This window comes from Mobula hypostoma, chromosome 6 (assembly GCF_963921235.1).
Source record: "Mobula hypostoma chromosome 6, sMobHyp1.1, whole genome shotgun sequence".
Classification (NCBI taxonomy): Eukaryota; Metazoa; Chordata; class Chondrichthyes; order Myliobatiformes; family Myliobatidae; genus Mobula; species Mobula hypostoma.
In genome coordinates, this window is record NC_086102.1 from 96,886,231 (window position 1) to 96,907,306 (window position 21,076).

A 21,076-nucleotide genomic window follows, 5' to 3' on the forward strand; every position below is an offset into this window, starting at 1 on the left:
GCAGACTCTGCAACTTCCACACTGAACAATGCTTCAATAGCTTGTACATGGTACTAAAGTTTTATAATGCACATGTCCAACCTCACAGCATCCTGAAGAACATCTCGTCACCACCCTTACTCCAGCACCAGGGGTTGTGGTTACACTGTTCACTATCTATTAAAAACACACATCATTCAACAGTGTTTCTTCAATAACACCTGACAATAGGTCTCTGTATGTTTCATTCAAAGGCATATGTCATTCTGATGTGAAAATCATGGAATTCCCTCATTAACAATATTGTGAATGTGTTTTCACTAACTAGACCGCAGTGTTATTACATAACTTCCTGAATCTTGAGCATGCCATAAGATTTCTTAATCAATAACTAGGCAATGATTTCTGTTGGATAGCACTGGGCTGAATGCTATGTTTCAATGGCTAAAGAGCATGATCAGCTGTAATGTATTAATGATCTCAAATATAATCTGAACTTTCTGTGAGAAGCACAATTTTTGTAGGCATCCATATCAATAGCAATATTGTACTTATGTTCACCATTTCAAGAGCCACGAAATCTGCTTTCTAAATTAATCATGTCCTAGAACAAAAATATTACTGTATATGCTGAGCGTTATATATTTAATAAGTGATTCATGTGATAGTTCATTAACATACTAATAACCACAAACTTTTCCTCCAACATCATTAGATAATGCCACTATACAAGGAACTGCACGCGTACGTACGAGCAAAGCTCAGAGATACCTTCGGTCCACAACGTATCAGTCCAACAGGATGCCTCCCTGCTCATTTACTGGGTAAGATCATCTTGTTCTCTAAAGAGCATGCAATTACATGAGAACAGCTTGACAAGACTGACGGAGGTTCAAATGCTGTTGATATAATTGCACCTGGAGTAATATGGCACCACTTATTTAATGCTTGGAATTAAATTCAGGCATCAGATTATAAGTGAGCCACTGTTAACCTGAAACCTGGCACCAGGAAGCTCTGCAGAACTATTTCAATTTCCAAGTAATGATTTACGACTACTTTCATTGAATTTGTTTTCTGTAAGTGGCCAGCTACTGACAATTTTATTATGTTTAAACAGACGTCCTTTGCTAACTGTATTCATGGCGCAAGCAGAAACAAAGTATTCAATATCCATTAAAAGGAAATGACATGGTTACCACATTCTTTTTATCTCAAATACTATCTGCTCACTGTACAAAACAGATTCCAAAGCCACATGTTTAATAACAAAAGGTCATGAGAAACAAATATCTATAGCACTGAAATTATAAAACTATGATTTTTTAAGTAAATACTGGTGGAAGAGGAAGACCCGAGTAAACCTGGAACTATTGGGATAATGTCCATACATTATCCTAGAGTGGCACACAGTTTATCAATATCTTTTCATGCTGACCTTTCCCTAGATATTGAACATCATTGTGCTGTTATATTTCCCAAAGTACAATGGCTACTGATGGTTGAAATACATCAACTTATGATATTGTGTGAAAACTCACTATTCCACGTTCATGTAGATAACTTCCTCAGTGTCCTCTCCATCATCTCATCGTTCTTGCACACTGGCAAGAACTTTTGGGCTTCACTAGGCTTCGGACTTTTGACCAACTAACTCTGCTGTTTCCCCTTTTTGCTGAACTTTCTTGTGGTCCTTGAATGTCCTATGTTTACAAATTCACAGACACCTTACTCAAAAGTCTAAGTTTGAATCTCTCTTCCTAGGTGTCCACCACAGTGTTGAAAGGTTCTGATCAAAGTCACTCTTGATATTGTGATTTTTGACACCTCTTCACATTTTTAATCACCTTTATCTGGTCTCACATTTACATAAATGGTTGTAAACAGAGTACTACCTACAATCATTATTCCTCTCACATCTCCTCTTTTACTTCTGATGTTCTCCGAGGATTCATGCTTAACCCTTGTCTATTTCATGTCAAGTCAAGTCGCTTTTTATTGTCATTTCGACCATAAACTGCTGGTACAGTACACAGTAAAAATGAAACAGTGTTCCTCCAGGACCATGGTGCTACATGAAACAACACAAAACTACACTAGACTAAGTGAGACAACACAAAAACTACACTAGACCACAGACCTACGCAGGACTACATAAAGGGCATAAAACAGTGCAGGGCAGCATAAAAACTAATAAACAAGACAATCGGCACAGTAGAGGACAAATTACAATATAATAATAGATGATGTAGATATCACTCTAGAGTCTGGGTATTAAAGAGTCTGATGGCTTGGGGGAAGAAACTGTTGCACAGTCTGGTCATGAGGGTCCGAATGCTTCAGTACCTTTTGCCAGATGGCAGGAGGGAGAAGAGTTTGTATGAGGAGTGTGTTCAGTCCTTCACAATGCTGTTGGCTTTATGGGTGCAGCGTGTAGTGTAAACGTCTGTAATGGCGGGAAGAGAGACCACGATGATCTTCTCAGCTGACCTCACTATCTGCTGCAGGGTCTTGCGATCTGAGATGGTGCAATTTCCGAACCAGGCAGTGATGCAGCTGCTCAGGATGCTCTCAATACAACCTCTGTAGAATGTGGTGAGGGTGGGGGGGTGGGAGATGGACTTTTCTCAGCCTTCACAGAAAGTAGAGACACTGCTGGGCTTTCTTGGCTATGGAGCTGGTGTTGAGGTTCTCTGCCAGGTGAACACCAAGAAATTTGGTGCTCTTAATGATCTCAACGGAGGAGTCATCAATGTTCAGCGGAGGGTGTTTGCTCCGTGCTCTCCTGAAGTCAACAACCATCTCTTTTGTTTTGTTCACATTCAGAGAGAGGTTGGTGGCTCTGCACCAGTCCATTAGCCATTGCACCTCCTCTCTGTATGCTGACTCATCGTTCTTGCTGATGAGACCCACCACGGTCATGTCATCGGCGAACTTGATGATGCGACTCAAGCTGTATATTTGCTGCACAGTCGTGGATCAGCAGAGTGAACAGCAGTGGACTGAGCACACAGCCCTAGGGGGCCCCCATGCTCAGTGTGATCATCAATGTAATGCCCTTCAGCAGTTGTGAAATATTGAATTTCATCACAAGTGTCTACAACCTTTGTGCTATAATTGTGGGGAATTGATCTGATCTGCCATATTTATCTTTGCCATTATTGCCCATGTTTGCCCCTGTTGCATTAGTTATCCTTTAACCAGGGGAGGTTAGTAACCTCAAGAGTTTAGAGGTCTAACCTCCATGATCTTTCTCCTCCAAGATACCTCACTTTCCCAGCTCCAGTTTCTCAATCATTCCTAAATTTAATTGCTCCACTCTTAGCATTTAGCACCTATAAACTATCAGGACCAAAGGAGCACAAGATATAGGAGCAGAATTAGACTATCTGAGCCATCGAGGCTGCTCTGCCATCACTTCACGTCTGTTTTATATCCCACTCAACCCCATTCTCCTATCCTCTAGTAACCTTTGATGCCCTTATTAATCAAGAACCTATCAACCTCTGCATTAAATTACTTGGATCTCACAGCTGCCTGTGGCAATGAATTCCGCAGATTCGCCATTCTCTGATTAAAGAGATTTCTCTACATCTTTGTTCTAAAGGGACATCCTTCTATTGTAAGGCTATGCCCTCTGGACCTGGAGTCCTCCACTTTAGGAAACATGCTCTCCATGTCCACTCTATCTAGGCCTTTCAATATTCGTTAGGTTTCAGTGAAATTCCCCCCTCATTCTTCTAAACTCCAGCAAATACAGGCCCAAAGCCACCAAACACTTCTCATACGCAAACCCTTTCATTCCCTGCAGCATATTTGTGAACCTCCTCTGCACCCTATCGAATGCCACCACATCCTTTCTTAGAAAAGGGGCCAAAAACCGCTCACAATACTCCAAGTGTGGTCTGACCAATGCCTTAAAAGCTTCACCATTACATCCTTGCTTTTATATTCTAGTACTCTCGAAATGAATGCTAACATTGCATTTCCCTTCCTGACTACTAATCTTTAGGAATCCCAAGTACCTTTGCACCTCTGTCTTTTGGATTTGCTCCATTTAGAAAATAGTCTACATCTTTATTCCTTCATTCAAAGTGCATGAAAATATACTTACCTACACTGTAATCAAACTGCTGCTTCGCTGCCCATTCTCCTAATCTGTTTAAATCCTTCCTCAGTCTCTCCAGCTATCATCCATAAGCTTGGCCACATAGCCATCAATTCCATCATCCATTGACGTACAACACAAAAAGCAGTCCAAAATCAAAGTCTGTAGTAAAATGCTCTTGTGAAATGTCAACACAATTCGCAAATTAATGGGGCTGCAAAAAAAAAGTTATTTTCAAAAACAGTTGCTCTTTGAAATTTTTGATTGTAATTAGTACAAGAGTTCCAGCACCTCACACTTACCTTTGTAACATGTAATACCTCACATTCATTTAAAAAGCAATGATTAGACCATGACATAGGAGCAGAATTAGGCCATTCATTCCATTGAGTCTGTTCCATTTTATCATGCTTAATCCATTTCCCTCTAACCCCCATTCTCCTGCTTTCTCCACATAACCTTTCACATCCTGACTAATCAAGGGTCAATGAGCCTCCACCATAAATACACCAAATAACCTGACACTGTATTCCATTTGCAGAACTTTGCTCATTATTCTAATCTGTCTAAGTTTTTCTTCAGCCTCCTTGCTTCCTCCACACTACCTACTCCTCCTCCACACTACCTTCATGTCATTCGGGCACCAACAAAGCACGTCCATAACTGACTAACTCTAACCATACTTCTTTCGACTGTGGGATGAAACTGGAGCACATCTATGCAGTCTCCTTATAGACAATGGCAGGAATCAAACCCCAATCAGTGATCACTGGTATTGTAAAGTCATTGCACTGCTGTGTTACTGTGTCCCAAAACCCTCCTGTAGATTAATCAACCTCCAATTTAAATATACTCAAATGCTCCTCATACATTAACCCTTTCATTCCTGGAATCATTCTCATGAACCTCTCCAATATCATAGCTTTTCTTATGAAACCCCTTTTTACTGGGCATGTCTAGAGATGTGGCTCACAGCCACTGGACTCAGCAATGAAAAACCACCTTTCTCAAACTCCATATATCTAGGGTATATATGACTTGGGTCCTGTCAAAACCGTGAGGTTGAGATGTATCGCCCACCCAAATCCCGACCTGCGTGAATACTGTGTGATTTACTGCCCCCATGCAATCGCCCGTCGGCAAGAAATAACAGACCATACACTACATTCGATTGTAAAGAAAATAATTTATGAATGTTAACTTAATCAAACAGTTATGAAAGAAAAGAAAAAGAAACAAAAGGGCCTATCATAATTAAACAATCAAATGTTCACCGGTTGGAGTGCAAATTTTCCAAAAGCTATTGTGTCTGATGTACTCAATCCACTCTCTCAGCTCCCTCAGATCGCACATTCCCATCTGATTGAATCCTATGGCCAGTTCTCTTTAGCTTCTTCTCACTCCATCTCCCACCAAAAAACACATTGACCCACCTCAGTGTCTGTTACAAAACCTCTCCCCTAGCATTCTATAGAACCTTCTCCTAGTTCCCTCATCCTGATTGAATGGTACAACATTCCTAAGCATCCCTTATCTTTAACCGTCAGTCAAACACTACCAGCAGAACACACTGCTTCTGTAGAAAACCATTACATGAAATACCCTACAACATTATCAGTAAAATCTTTACCATGGTGCTACACTTAGATAAGGGGCTTAAAACTGCTTATAATACCTTAAGTGCAATCTGACCAATGCTTTATAAAGCCTTAGCATCACATCCTTGGTCTTATATTCTCACCCACTCAAAATGAATGCAAACATTGCATTTTCCTTCCTACCTCAACTGAACCTACAAGTTAACCTTTAGGGAATTCTACACAAGAACTCCCAAGTTCCTTTGCATATCTAATTTTTTAATTTTCTGAATTAGAAAATAGTCTATACCTTTATACCTTCCACTAAAGTGCATGACCACACAGTTCCCTACACTATATTCCATCTGCCACTTCTTCCAATCTGTCCAAGTCCTTATGCAGACTCCGTGCTTCCTCAACACTACCTGCACCTCTGTCTATCTTTGTATTATCTACAAACTTGGCTACAAACCCAAGAATTCTGTCATCCAAATAATTGACATATAACATGCAAAGAAGCAGTCAAAATAACAATCCCTGCAAAAAAACACCAGTCACCGCAACCAACCACAAAAGGCCCCTCTTTATTCATACTCTTTGCCTCCTGTCAGTCACCCAATCTTCCATCCATACTAGAATCTTTTCTGTAATACCATGGGCTCTTATCTTGTTAAGCAGCCTCATGTGTGTCACCTTATCAGAGGCCTTCTGAAATTCCAAATAAATAACTCCTTTCTCTGTCTACCTTGCCTGTTATTTCCTCAAAGAAATCCAACAGATTTGACAGGTAAGATTTCCCCTTGAGGAAACCATGCTGACTTTGGCCTAATTTATTCTGTGCCTCCAAGTACCACAAAATCTCATCCTTAATGATGGGCTCCAATATCTTCCCAACCAGTAAAGTCAGGCTAACTGGCCTGTAAATTTCTTTCTTCTGCCTCCCTCTCTTCTTAAAGAGTATAGTGACATTTACAATTTTCCATTTCTCCGGAACATGCCATAATCTATTGATTTTTGAAAGGTCATTACTAATCCTTCCACAATCTGGTCAGTCACCTCTTTCAGAACCTTGGAGTGTAGTCCTTTTACTCCTTATATATCTGAAAAAATGTTTCATATCCTCTTTGATATTATTAGCTATCTTTTTACCTTAGCTTCATCTTTTACCTTTTCTCTCCTTGTGGCTTTTTAGTTGCCTTCTGTTGGTTTTTAAAAGCTTCCCAAACCCTTAACTTCCCTGTAATTTTTCCTGTATTATATGCCCTCTCTTTTGCTTTTATGGTGGCTTTGACTTCCCTTGTCACCTACAGTTGCATCATCCTGCCATTTAGATTACTTCTTCATCTTTGGGATGTATCTATCCTGCACCTTCCGAATTGTCCCAAGAGCGTTGCTGCTCTGCCATCATCCCTGCTAGTGTCCCCTTCCAGTCAACTTTGGCCAGTTCCTCTCTCATGCCCCTTTACTCCATTGTAATACTTCTGACTTTATCTTCTCCCTTTCAATTTGCAGGGTGAAGTAGAACATGGAACATGGAAATCTACAGAACATTACAGACCCTTCAGCCCACAATGTTGTGCCAACCACATAACCTACTCTAGAAACTGCCTAGAATTTCCCTACTGCATAGTGCTCTATTTTTCTAAGTTCCATGTACCTATCTAAGACCCTATTACATCCATCTCTACCACCATCGCTGGCAGTGTATTCCATGCACCCACCACTCTCTGTGTGAAAAGCTTATCTCTAACATCCCCCTATACCTACTTCCAAGCACCTTAAAACTATGCCCCCTTGTGTTAGCCATTTCAACCCTGGAAAAAAAACCTCTGGCTAGCCACATGATCAATACCTCTCATCATCTTATTCTATCATTTAACGATCACTGCCTCCTAGGGATTCATTTACCTTAAGCCCCCTAATTAAATGCAGTTCACTGCAGAACACTCAATCCAGAATATCTAAAAAGCCATCTCGTAGGCACACTAGAAATTCCCTCTCTTGGGATCCAGCATCAACCTGATTTTCCCAATCTACTTGCATATTGAAGTCCCCCATTATTATCATCGTAACTTTGCCCTTTTGAATTTTCTATCTCCTGTTTTAATTTATAGCCCACACCCTGGCTACTGTTCAGAGGCCTATATTAACTCCCATCAGGATCTTTTTATACTTGCAGTTTCTTAACTCTACCTACAAAAATTCTACATCTTTTCTCTTCCATCTGTTTCTAAGAATTTGATTTCATCTTTTACCAACAGAGCCACCCCTCCCCCTCTGCCTACTGCTTGTCGTTTCAATACAATGTGAATCCTTGGACATTAAGCTTCCAACTATGATCTTCTTTCAGCCACAACTCACTGACAACCTCAATGTCATACCTGCCCATCTCTAACTCCAGTACATGATCATCTACTGCATACTACATGCATTCAAACCTCCAGTTCTGTAGTCATCACCCTGTTCAATTTTTATCCCCACTACACGGAAACTCATCCCACTGACTACAATCTCAACCTACCACCTACCTGTCCTTCCTGAAAATCTCACTACATACTTCCTGAGTTTGTATACCATCTGCTCTATCCTCAGCCCTATCATTCCGGTTCCCATATCCCTGCCAAATTACCTTAAACTCTCCCCAATATTTCCAGCAAAAACTGCCCACAAGGATATTGGTCCCCCTTTTGTACAGGTCATACCTTCCCCAGAAGAGATCCCAATGATCCAGAAATCTGAAGCCCTGCCCCCTGTAACAATTCCTCAGACACCCATTCATCTGCCAAATCATCCTCACTGGCACATGACACAGGCAGCAATCGAGAGATTACTACCCTTTCAGCTTTCTATCTAGGCCCCTATATTCTCTCTTCATGACCTCCTCCCTTTTCCTACCCATGTCATTGGTGCCAATATGTATTAAGACTTCTAGTTGCTCACCCTCCCCCTTTAGGATGCTGTGGACCCAATCTGAAACATCACTGACCAGGGCACCTGGGAGGTATCATGCTACCCAGGTGCCTCTATTGCATCCACAGAATCTCAAGTCTGCTCCTGAAACTATGGAATCTCCTATTCCTCCCCTCCCTTATGAGCCACAGTACCAGACTCAGTGTCAGAGACCCATTTGCTGCAGATTCCCCAGGTAGGTCATCACCTCAACAGTATCGTTAAGTGGAATACTTATTATTGAGGGGAATAGCCACAGGAGTACTCTGCACTGACAGCCCATTTCCTTTCCCTCTCCCAACAGACTCCCAGGTACCTGCCTCCTGCAACTTAGGGGCAACTACCTCCCTGTAGCTCCTGTCTATCATCTCTTCAGTTTCCCATATTACGTATCTGTAGCTGACAATGAGATGACTTGAGGTCATCAAAGAGGTCACAAAAAGGTAGGCTCTGTCGTTTTTAATATGCGACCTTCTGAACCATAGGTATATGCAAACTGAGATGAAATCTCAGTCAGGTTGAGTGAAGGCCTGGCGTCAATTAATAGGGAACTTTCTCAGGCTTGTCCTGCGGCTGTTTCTGGGTTTTGTACTCGACCATTTGCTTCATGCCATCTTAATGGCAATCTGACCCAAATTCTTTCTCATCTTCAGGTGACATGTGGGGAAGATTTTGGGGAAACCTATATAATTGGTCAATTCCATTTCCAGAACAGAAAGATATAGATGTGACATCTGCAATGGTAAATAAGGTAAGTTATTTACCGCCTTTGCTAAACTCAAGTATCATTGGATTAAGCTAAACCATTCAGAAAGAGCATATCTTTGATATACTGCTGGTATGAATGGGTCAAGTTATTAGTTAAATCCTTTCTGTGTTTGGAATATTATTGGATTCATTTAATCCATTGCTATCAAATAATGTCTCTTTCTGTATCGGGGTCATTAATAGTTTTGTTCAATGGGTTCTTCAGAAACTTACATTGTTAATGGGTTTATTTATGCGCAATCAAATGCAACATATCTATTCTACACTAGGACTGTCACCTCGACGCTCCCATTAACCATCTCGCTGGACCTTTTCTATCATTTGGATGTAGTAATTGCATTCTCGTAAATTCACCTTTCTTCGTACCTGGACATATCCTGGGGACAGAATTCTTTTCATTTGTCTTCCTAGCCCTGGCTATCATTTCCAGATTTACTTAGCCTATAATTCCTTTGTCAAGTACCAGTAAGAATATTCATATTATCAAGAATTCCCATATTCCTTCACTTGGCATCAAGATCGTTGCTAATTAGCAGAATATCTACCTTGCTGAGAAGTTGATGTACAAAAATTGTATAGTTACTGAGACTAACACTGACAGAAGTGGTATCAAATGAGGATAAGCCCATCAGATTACCTAGAGAATCATCGTCAAGGGGTATATATACCTCATCAAAATCCCCTGAAGCAACAATATCCTCACCTTCTCTTCATCAAGAATACCTACAACACCATCAACCTGATTAAAAGCAGCTATCTGCCTGATAATTAAACATCTTATTCTTAGCCAGCCCCTCAGGACTGAAATTGACTAACTTCCACTCTGCCTTTGTGAGTTTTGAGTGACCAATGAGGCCAATGTGGACACTGGCATAGGGAAAACATGCAAACTACACACAGACTTTACCAGATACATCTCTTGCACTAGAGCACAATAAAAAATTAGACAACATGGCACAGAATGCAAGGACCCAGTCAGGCTCATTTGAAATATTGAATCAATACACATGGGTTGGAACAAAATTAACAAAACCTGTGGCATCATAGACAGATAGGGTTGTAAAGAAAGCTTCTGGCACATTGGCCTTCATAAATCAAAGTATTGAGTACAGGAAATGGGATGCTATGTTGAGGTTGTACAAGGCCAAATTTGGAGTATTGTGTGAAGTTCTGGTCACCTACCTACAAGAAAGATACAAATAAGATTTAAAAAGTACAGAGAAAATTTACAAGGATATTGTCAGGACTTGAGGACTGAGTATAGGAAAAGGTTGAATAGATTTTGTTCTCCAGAGCATAAGAGAACGAGGGGAGATTTGGTAGAGGTACACAAAATTACAAGCAGTATAGCTAGGGTAAATGGAAACAGGCTTTATCCACTGAGATTTGGTGAAACTAGAACTAGATATCATAGGTTAAGGTTGAAAGGTGAAATATTTAAGGGGAATATGAGGGGGAACTTCTTTCCTCAGACGATAGTGCTAAGTTGGAGCAAGCTGCCGGAGGACGTGGTGGATGTGGATTAGATTTCAACATTTATCAGAAGTTTGGGTAAGTATGGAGGGCCATGGTTGCTGGGACTGGGCAGAATGACAGTTTGACATGCACTATATGGGTCAAAGAGCCATTCCTGTGCTGTAGTACTCTATGATCAAAGGATAAACTTTCCCAAAACCTGTTTAGGAAATCTTTAAAGTTCAGTAAAGGAGACCCAAAACATTGGTAAAGAAAGGAAAGCAGAACATGAGAGCTGGCCAGATAGAAGCATGAAAACAGATTGTGGGATATATAAAAACAGAAAGATTAGGTGAAATTAATGAATATCCTCTACAGACTGAGTCAGAAAAATTAAACATCGATCATCAGTGAAGATACAAACTGCTCAGTGTAGAGTAAACGAGGAATTCAAATGCATGTGCATTAATGGACAGCTGGATTTTGAGAAAGTAATAGCACTTAAAGCTGACAAATCCACAAGATCAACTGACCTGCATGTGAGAGTTATCAAGTAGTTGGAGATGGAAATAGTTGATGCTCTGGTTCATCTTCCTAAATTCCATAGATTCTTGAATATTTCCCACAGGTTAGCAAAATATAACCACACTGTTAATGAAAGCAGGGAGAGATAGACAACTCAATTTATGTAGTGCATTTGGACTTAAAAATCACCTTTAAGATGCACAGAAGAAGATATGAACCAAAATTTGAGCACATTGAATTCTGAGGAATAAATTCATTTAGACTATAAAATACAGCACACCTGTCCTGTAATAGGTTACTAAAGTATTCAAGAACTATTTTATATCACTGTTCAGATTTCAAGAATAATGACCCCAAAAACAACATAGTCAATGACTAGAAAATCAGACCAGCCATCTGACAATGCCTGATTCCTTTCACTTGCAGAATTGGGATCCAACAAGGATGTTTCGGGAGGCTGATGAATTCTTCCAGTCTTTGGGCCTCAAAGCAATGAATAGCAACTTCTGGAACCACTCCATGATCGAGAAACCTACTGATGGCCGTAAAGTTATCTGTCATCCAACAGCTTGGGATATGGGCAATGGAAAGGACTTCAGGTACAGCTTGTTCAGAATGTGAAACAGCAGATCCTCCAACACAACACAACACACAGCAAAGAACAGTACTCTACCACGTCTGCACCCAAGTTAACTAAATCTCTTCTGACTGTACATGATCAATATTGCTCCATTCCCTGCACATTCATGTGTCTACTAAACACCTCCATGATACCTGCTTCTACAACCAATGCCCACTTCAGGAACCTACCATTCTCCATAAGATCTTGCCCCAATCATCTCTAACATCCCCTCTCTCACCTTCGTACTTGACGTTTCTGAGACATCTAATGATTAATTTACATTATATCAGGTGGTAATACATTTAGAGAAAAAAAACGTAATTTTCATATGTATTGCAAATTTCCACTTCTGATTAGTGTCATATTTGGTGTAGTTGATGTGAAAGTCAAATTTATTGAGCTTGTTCATCACCATGAACTTCCTTCCTTGTCATTGATTATCCCTGGAATAATCACCCTGAGCATTCTACAGCCTGTTGGCCACATTATGAAATCAGAAACATTCCAAGGGCCTCAAGTGTTAAATAAAACTTTCCTCTGAGTCATGCAATCAACCAAAGCTGGATCAAAGAAGGAGAGTTTAAGGAGTGTCTTAAAGGAGGAATGATAGAAAGCATCAGAAGGTTTAGGGAAGGAATTCTGAGCTATTCATCAAACTCTCGAGCTGTCCATAATGAAGGAGCGATTAAATTCAGGTATGACTAGCGTTATATTTGTTCTTAATAAAGACAAACTAAGCATGGGTTTATGGTAGAATTATAATGTCCTGGGTAAGATTTCTACTGCTATGTTGTGAGGTATTCTTATTTTAGTAGTGTGGCCTGATAGTCAGAGCGTTTTGGGTTCAGCTAAAAATAAGGAGTCATGTTGCCGAAGTTAGGACAGTTGTGCCAGCCAATCAGGACTGATTGGGTACATGTTGTGACTTTCTGCCCAGCGGGATGCCAGAGAAGATTCTAAAGTGCTGGGTGGAAAGAGATTTCTGAAGGCAGGAGTCCAGCTTGGGGAGTTTTTGGTGGAAGTGCAGAGAGAAGAGCACCAGGGAAGACGCCTGGAGGGTCTCATCCGAAGGGGAGACCCGAATGCAAGGAATGCTTTGCAAAGAATTCCAAGAAGGGAAATTTTACCTATAGTTGGTGATGAGAATTCAGTGCAGTGAATAAAGCAATACACCCAGCTACTACAGAAATGAGCTCCAATGTTTATGTACCTTCCTTTTCTTTTACCTTTAACTGTTCGATGAAGTTGAAATATACTTTCTTTATAATTTTATACTGGTGTATCATCCAACGATAATTGGCGACAATAATTGTGTGTGAGCAGTATTTACACAGCGTTCGCTTAATCATTTACACAGTGCTCCTTAATCAGAACATCACAACTTTCCTGCTTGGTTAAACCCCCAATCATACTGACCCTAGATGTATATTATTTATGAAAGCTGGTTTTCTCATCGCTGACTCATGTGGCTGTTAGCAGACTTAGCTAATGCGCCAAGTTTGTATATGAGCCCCTGTGAGAGGGTTACACTTATGGGGGCTCATCCAGGATTCCGATACTGCATGAATGCTGTTTAAGGATTGATTAAATGATTTATTTGTGTGTTTAAGCCAGTGTTTGTGGAAACTGAGGTGCATTGTAATTCTTTATGATGGATGCTGTGGGGATTAAGGTTTGGTGTGATTTGAAGACCATATCTATAAGTAATGCTTATTTTCTGAGCCGGGTGGATATTTGAATTCTTAATGAACTGCTACTTAGAGTGTTGAGTTCTGTATAAGTACTGGGGATAAATACACTGATTGAATGGCATTTTGACCAATCAGTGGGTAAGGATGTTGTGTACGTCCAGGCTACCAGAATTGTGACTGAAGATGCACTGCCGATAAGATATAGGCACCTGGAGAGGTGGGGCAATGTGCAGTCCATATTTTTAGAGAAAAGGGGATGTAACTGAGGGTGAAGGCTTTCAAGACAAGTTGTTCTCATTTTTGTGAAGTGAGGGAAAGGAGCTGTCTGATGTGAAAGGTCAAATGGGTCTTTCAGTGGTTGATTTAAATTCTGAGCTAGTTTTGGCTACTACATTACTGGTTGATAAATGTCAAAGTGTACACATTAGGGAGCCAAAGTTATTATAGGCTCAAAGTGTTCTCTGAGCGAAGCCCAACCTAATGGCAAAGAAGAATATGAGGCTCAGGCAGAGCAGACATCTAAGTTACTGGATGAGTGGAAGTGCTCAGATAATATGAAAAAAACAGCGACTGGTAGAAAGTTTAAAAGGTCAGGCTGCTGAGCTGGTGAGGTCCTTAAAGGCAGAGAACCTGTTGGTCACGTCTTTGAGCTTCATGCAAGTGTTAGAAAAGGGGAAAAACTTTCCGCCTGCATTCAGGCTAGAGAAACAGCTGCATTGCTTGTGCCAAAAAGGGGCCATTCAAATGGCTGAGATAGATCAATTAAAGATGGAGCAAGTTGTGACGGGCGTGCTGGCACATGGCGTGATTGTTTTTGACATTCAAATGACTCACAAGAAGCATCCACTTCTCTGAGCTGCTCAGAGAAGTAAGAGAGGAGGAGTGGGAGGCGTCCACCAGTCGGACAATGTCCTTAGCAGTAGACTCTGTTGCTGAAGTGACCACTGATGCTACACAAGTGAGGGTTTTGCAAGATGAAGTGGAAAAACCTGCAAACCAAGGTATTTTGGTTGATGACAAGCCCGATAGGAAATCTGACTCACCTGTAGGATATCCTGAGCACAGGGATGTTGTTGAAAGGGGTCTTTTGACAAGGGAAGCAACTGTTGCAACTGTGGAGAAGATAGATACTTCAAGCGGGAGTGTGAAGGACGAGAAAACCTTTGGAAAGTAACCCAGTGGTTGCTTAAACAAAAAAGGAAGTCAGAAAACTTCAGAGGGACCCAGTATGAGAAAGGTCTGGTGTCTCGAGAGAACACATTCCAATCAGCATATCAAGAGAGATACTAAAGTGCAAAACCCTATTCCTGAAGGGAATCAAGTTCAATGAAGTTTGGATGTTACAATATGGATTGAGGGTATTTATGTTAGAGCCATACCTGAAACAGGTTCTCAAGTTACCTTACTTTACAGATCCCTTTACAACCAGCATTTGATGCATTTACCATTGATGGCACTCAGTGCCCTAGAAATTCATAGAAACATAGAAAATAGGTGCAGGAGTAGGCCATTCGGCCCTTCGAGCCTGCACCGCCATTCAGTATGATCATGGCTGATCATCCAACTCAGAACCCTGTACCAGCCTTCCCTCCGTACCCCCGATCCCTTTAGCCACAAGGGCCATATCTAACTCCCTCTTAAATATAGCCAATGAACTGGCCTCCACTGTTTCCCGTGGCAGAGAATTCCACAGATTCACCACTCTCTGTGTGAAGAAGTTTTTCCTAATCTCGGCCCTAAAAGGCTTCTCCTTTATCCTCAAACTCTGACCCCTCATTCTGGACTTCCCCAACATCGAGAACAATCTTCCTGCATCTAGCCTGTCCAATCCCTTTAGGATTTTATACGTTTCAATCAGATCCCCCCTCAATCTTCTAAATTCCAACGAGTATAAGCCTAGTTCATCCAGTCTCTCAACATATGAAAGTCCTGCCATCCCAGGAATCAATCTGGTGAACCTTCTTTGTACTCCCTCTATGGCAAGGATGTCTTTCCTCAGATTAGGGGACCAAATCTGCACACAATACTCCAGGTATGGTCTCACCAAGGCCTTGTACAACTGCAGTAGTACCTCCCTGCTCCTGTACTCGAATCCTCTTGCTATAAATGCCAGCATACCATTCGCTTTTTTCACCGCCTGCTGTACCTGCATGCCCACTTTCAATGACTGGTGTATAATGACACCCAGGTCTCGTTGCACCTCCCCTTTTCCTAATCGGCCACCATTCAGATAATAATCTGTTTTCCTGTTTTTGCCACCAAAGTGGATAACTTCACATTTATCCACATTAAATTGCATCTGCCATGAATTTGCCCACTCACCTAACCTATCCAAGTCACTCTGCATCCTCTTAGCATCCTCCTCACAGCTAACACTGCCACCCAGCTTTGTGTCATCCACAAACTTGGAGATGCTGCATTTAATTCCCTCATCCAAGTCATTAATATATATTGTAAACAACTGGGGTCCCAGCACTGAGCCTTGTGGTACCCCACTAGTCACTGCCTGCCATTCTGAAAAGGTCCCATTTATCCCCACTCTTTGCTTCCTGTCTGCCAACCAATTCTCTATCCACATCAACATCAATTCGGGGCCTTAGTGCTGATGATTACACATAGGATGGTTACTTGTCATTGAAGCTGGAGTTTTCAGAAGCAGATCTTAGAGTAGCTGAGACCGTTGATACATTAGTGTTGGTCTGTCCGGATCCAGATGAAAAAGGGGAAGCTTCCATTCTTGTGGGAACAAGTGCTTCCATTGTGAGAAGGCTTATGGGAGCATACAGAAAGAGAGGGAAGAATTTTTTTGAAAACCCTGCCCCTGTTCAGAGCTGCTTTTGAGAAGGTGCAAGTTCATCCTAAGCAGGATGATGAGCATAAATGAGGAACTATGTGGCATACCCAGTCCAAACCCGACATGCTACAGCCTAGGGAAGTAGCTAGAGTGGCAGGAAGCCCTAAATTCCCCAGAATGCCTGAAGCTGAGGCCCTCCTGGTGGATGATCTGGAGGATCATGAAGAAGAGTCACACTTACTTGCTGGAGTGCTGATGAGACCTGATCTGCAGAAAGCTTCGGCTGTGCACATGAACAGGATGGCAGTAGTAGTCAGGAATACCTTGGAGAGAGATGTTAAATTAGATGGGAGATGCCAATAGTGCATCGTTTCACTGAGATGGTAATCTCTAGTTTTCTAGTGAGAAGACCAGGACAGACAGTCTTCCGGATTGGGAAAGTTAACAGCAGTCATTCAAATTCTACCCAGGGAATGGAAGCAGAGACTAACTGAGAAGATGTTGAAGCTCAAAGATGTCTTTTCTACTGACGAGTTGGATGGTGATTTTTCCAAAAGTTCTTGCCACACTATTAAAGTGATAGAGGACACCTTTTCTGAGAGAGTTCTCAATGGTTAACACCAGCAGAGGTTGAAGATGTTTGCCATATCCTGCTGAAAATGAAGGAAACTGGAATTATCACAGAGTCGAGAAGTCCTGATGAGTCACCTGTAGTGGTCGTGAGGAAGAAGAATGGGAATGTACGAATATGTGTTGATTATCGGACCCTAGACGTCTATTGTTTACGAAAGATTGCATTTTTATTGCATTAATATATGCTGCTTAACAATATCATGATTCAGTGCTTGCTCAGCATCTAAAGCTGTATAAACTTGTTGTGCCTTGCCTTTAATTACACTTTGTAACATCACTGGCCGTTGGTCTTTTGGCCACTTTAAACTCAGAGCCATAGTTTCAAAATGCTGGAAATATTTGTCCACTTCAGCTTCATTAAATGGAGGAGCCAAAATAATCTCACAACTAGCAATAAACTGTTTCGTAGAACCAGAAGACTGATTCCCAGACTTTAATTTCTGCATCTCTAGCTCAAATTTCCTCTGGTTTTCAGCTTCTCTTTCTTCAAATTCCCTTTTTTTAATAGCCTCCCTAGCCTCGAATTCCTTCTGTTTATTTACAGCTTCTAACCGACTCTTTTCCAAATCAGCTTCTAATTGCCTTAACTTTATTTGTTCAAGATGTAACTGCATTTCCAGATTACTCATTGGAAACTTATCTCCTCATCAAAGAAATTCAAAGTAATATAATGCTCGGCGATTTTTCTTTGTGTAAAAGCCTTGGTGGAATTCCTTGTAATTCCTTCAATATCCAACTTCCTAGCAATCTCCAATACCTCAGGTTTTCTCGCATCCCGGACGAGTCTCCACAGATTATGTTACGTAAATGGCAACAATGAATATCAATCGAGACAGGTTATATAAAAGCAACCAAACATTTATTAAACATGGATAAACAATAAAAAAAAACAAACGAAAACTTTAACTGGAAGTTAACCGATATGCAGCTGTTCAACAAATCGTCACTTGGCACTGGTTCTTAAAGCGCTAAATGTGAAAACAATTCTTAAAGCGATGAAGTCAGATATAGTTCTTAAAATGGTAAATTTGAAAGTCCAACAGATTTATACGTTCAATTGGGAGAGACGTCTCTGGAGAAGGATTTCTTCATAGGAGCGACTTTCCTGCTGGTTCTAGCCAAAGGATTCACGATGCAGTAAATAAACAGTTTAAAACAACTGACCTTAATTTCTTTTAGAGAGAGCAAACCTTTGCATGAACTCTTTGCTCCTTTTGGCAAGAGTTATCTCGATGCAGGTCATTACCTCTTCAATGAAGACTCAATGAGGTCGAGCCTTTATTAAACTGCCGACCGATGCCGACTCCTCTCAATCCTTCGGTCCAGTACTTCAATAAAGTCTTCACTCTTCCTTCTACTGCTGGAATTGAGTAAATCAGCACATCTAGCCAAAAATTTCCAGTCCAATAATATTGTATCTTGCAAAGACCATTACATCATTCTCACAAAAAAAAATCACAGATCTCCTTGAGGCATGTAACAGCTATATAGAAAATAAACTGAATTAAAGTATGTATCTTAAATAGTTAAATTAAAATAAGCAGTGAAAATCAGAAATAAAAAAGTAGAGAGGTAGTGTTCGTGGGTTCAATGTCCATTTAGAAATCGGATGGCAGAGAGAAAGAAGCTCACTAGGTTTCAATAGGTACATTTGATGTCAGAAAAATGTATACAATATATATTCTGAAATTCTTTTTCTACACAAACATACAGCCCCCCCTTTTACTGGAACATTCTCTCCAGTGTAGCTGTTCCTAAATCACTGAGTGTGTGCCTTCAGGCTTCTGTACCTCCTTTCTGATGGTATCAATGAGAAGAGGGCATGTCCTGGGTGGTGGGTATTCTTAACGATGGATGCCACCTTTCTGAGGCACCACTCCTTGAAAGCGTCTTGGATACTAGAGGCTAGTACCCATGATGGAGCTGACTAATTCACAGCCTTTTTCCAGTGTCCAGTCTTTCTCATGCAATAGTCTCCCTCTGAGTCCATTATCTGGAATTCCCCAAACCATTCTGTCTCTAACTAGTAAGTTTCTCAAATCTCCAAACTCACAGGACCTACTCAGTGTGTGAAGCTCGGCTAAGTATTGGTCAAGGCTAACACCTCATTTTCGGTCACAGAAAATAACTTATATCTCTCAAACGTGATGTTTTTACTCGGGACAAAATACTCCTCAAATTTTGTCATCTGTGTCCAATGTAAAAGCTCTCTCAATAGACAATAGAAAATAGACAATGGGTGCAGGAGTAGGCCATTCGGCCCTTCGAACCAGCACCGCCATTCACTGTGATCAGGCTGATCATCCACAATCAGTACCCCGTTCCTGCCTTCTCCCCATATCCCTTGACTCCACTATCATTAAGAGCCCTATCTAGCTCTTTCTTGAAAGCATCCAGAGAATTGGCCTCCACTGCCTTCTGAGGCAAAGCATTCCACAGATCCACAACTCTCTGGGTGAAAAAGTTTTTCCTCAACTCCGTTCTAAATGGCCTACCCCTTATTCTCAAATTGTGGCCTCTGGTTCTGGACTCCCTCAACATTGGGAACATGTTTCCTGCCTCTAGCGTGTCCAATCCCTAAATAATCTTATATGTTTCAATCAAATCCCCTCTCATCCTTCTAAATTCCAGTATATACAAGCCCATTTGCTCCAATCTTTCAACATATGACAGTCCCGCCATCTCGGGAATTAACCTCGTGAACCTCCGCTGCACTCCCCCAATAGCAAGGATGTCCTTCCTCAAATTTGGAGACCAAAACTGTACACAATACTCCAGGTGTGGTCTCACCAGGACCCTGTACAACTGCAGAAGGACCTCTTTGTTCCTATACTCAAATCGCCTTGTTATGAAGGCCAACATGCCATTAGATTTCTTCACTGCCTGCTGTACCTGCATGCTTACTTTCAGTGACTGATGAACAAGGACACCTAGATCTCGTTGTACCTCCCCTTTTCCTAACTTGACACCATTCAGATAGTAATCTGCCTTCCTGCTCTTGCCACCAAAGTGGATAACCTCACATTTATCCACATTGAACTGCATCTGCCATGCATCTGCCCACTCACCCAACCTGTCCAAGTCATCCTGCATTATCTCAACATCCTCTGCACACTTCACACTGCCACCCAGCTTTGTGTCATTTGCAAATTTGCTAATGTTACTTTTAATCCCTTCATCTAAATCATTAATGTATATTGTAAATAGTTGTGGTCCCAGCACCGAGCCTTGTGGTACCCCATTAGTCACCACCTGCCATTCTGAAAGGACCCGTTAATCCCTACTCCTTGTTTCCTGTCTGCCAACCAATTTTCTATCCATGTCAGTACCTTACCCCCAATACCATGTGCTGTAATTTTACTCACTAATCTCCTACGTGGGATCTTATCATAGGCTTTCTGAAAGTCCAGGTACACTACATCCACTGGCTCTCCCTTGTCCATTTTCATAGATACATCCTCAAAAAATTCCAGAAGATTAGTCAAGCATGAGTTCCCCTTCGTAAATCCATGCTGACTCGGACCGATCCTGTTACTGTTATCCAAATGTGCCGCTATTTCATTGAGTCCAGCATCTTCCCCACGACTGATGCCAGGCTAACTGGTCTATAATTCCCTGTTTTCTCTCTCCCTCCTTTCTTAAAAAGTGGGATAACATTAGCTACCCTCCAGTCCTCAGGAACTGATCCTGAATCTATAGAGCATTGGAAAATAATTACCAATGCATCCACGATTTCTAGAGCCACCTCCTTAAGTACCCTGGGGTGCAGACCATCAGGTCCTGGGCATTTATCAGATTCAGTCCCATCAGTCTATCCAACACCATTTTCTGCCTAATGCGAATCTCCTTCAGTTCCTCCATTACCCTAGGTCCTCCGGCCACTAATACATCTGGGAGATTGTTTGTGTCTTCCCTAGTGAAGACAGATCCAAAGTACCTGTTCAACTCATCTGCCATTTCCTTGTTCCCCATAAT

At 41.3% G+C, this 21,076-nt stretch overlaps 1 protein-coding gene across 3 annotated transcripts in view; it reads left to right on the top strand.

Moving 5' to 3' along the window:
* ace2 (angiotensin I converting enzyme 2) overlaps positions 1-21,076 on the top strand; it is a 140,920-nt gene that overhangs the window by 62,424 nt on the left and 57,420 nt on the right. For all 3 annotated transcript variants that reach the window (XM_063051288.1, XM_063051286.1, XM_063051287.1), the window contains exons 6-8: positions 695-803; positions 9,267-9,364; positions 11,788-11,960. In XM_063051288.1, coding sequence (XP_062907358.1) covers positions 695-803; positions 9,267-9,364; positions 11,788-11,960 — 380 coding nt within the window. The remainder of the gene's footprint in view (positions 1-694; positions 804-9,266; positions 9,365-11,787; positions 11,961-21,076) is intronic.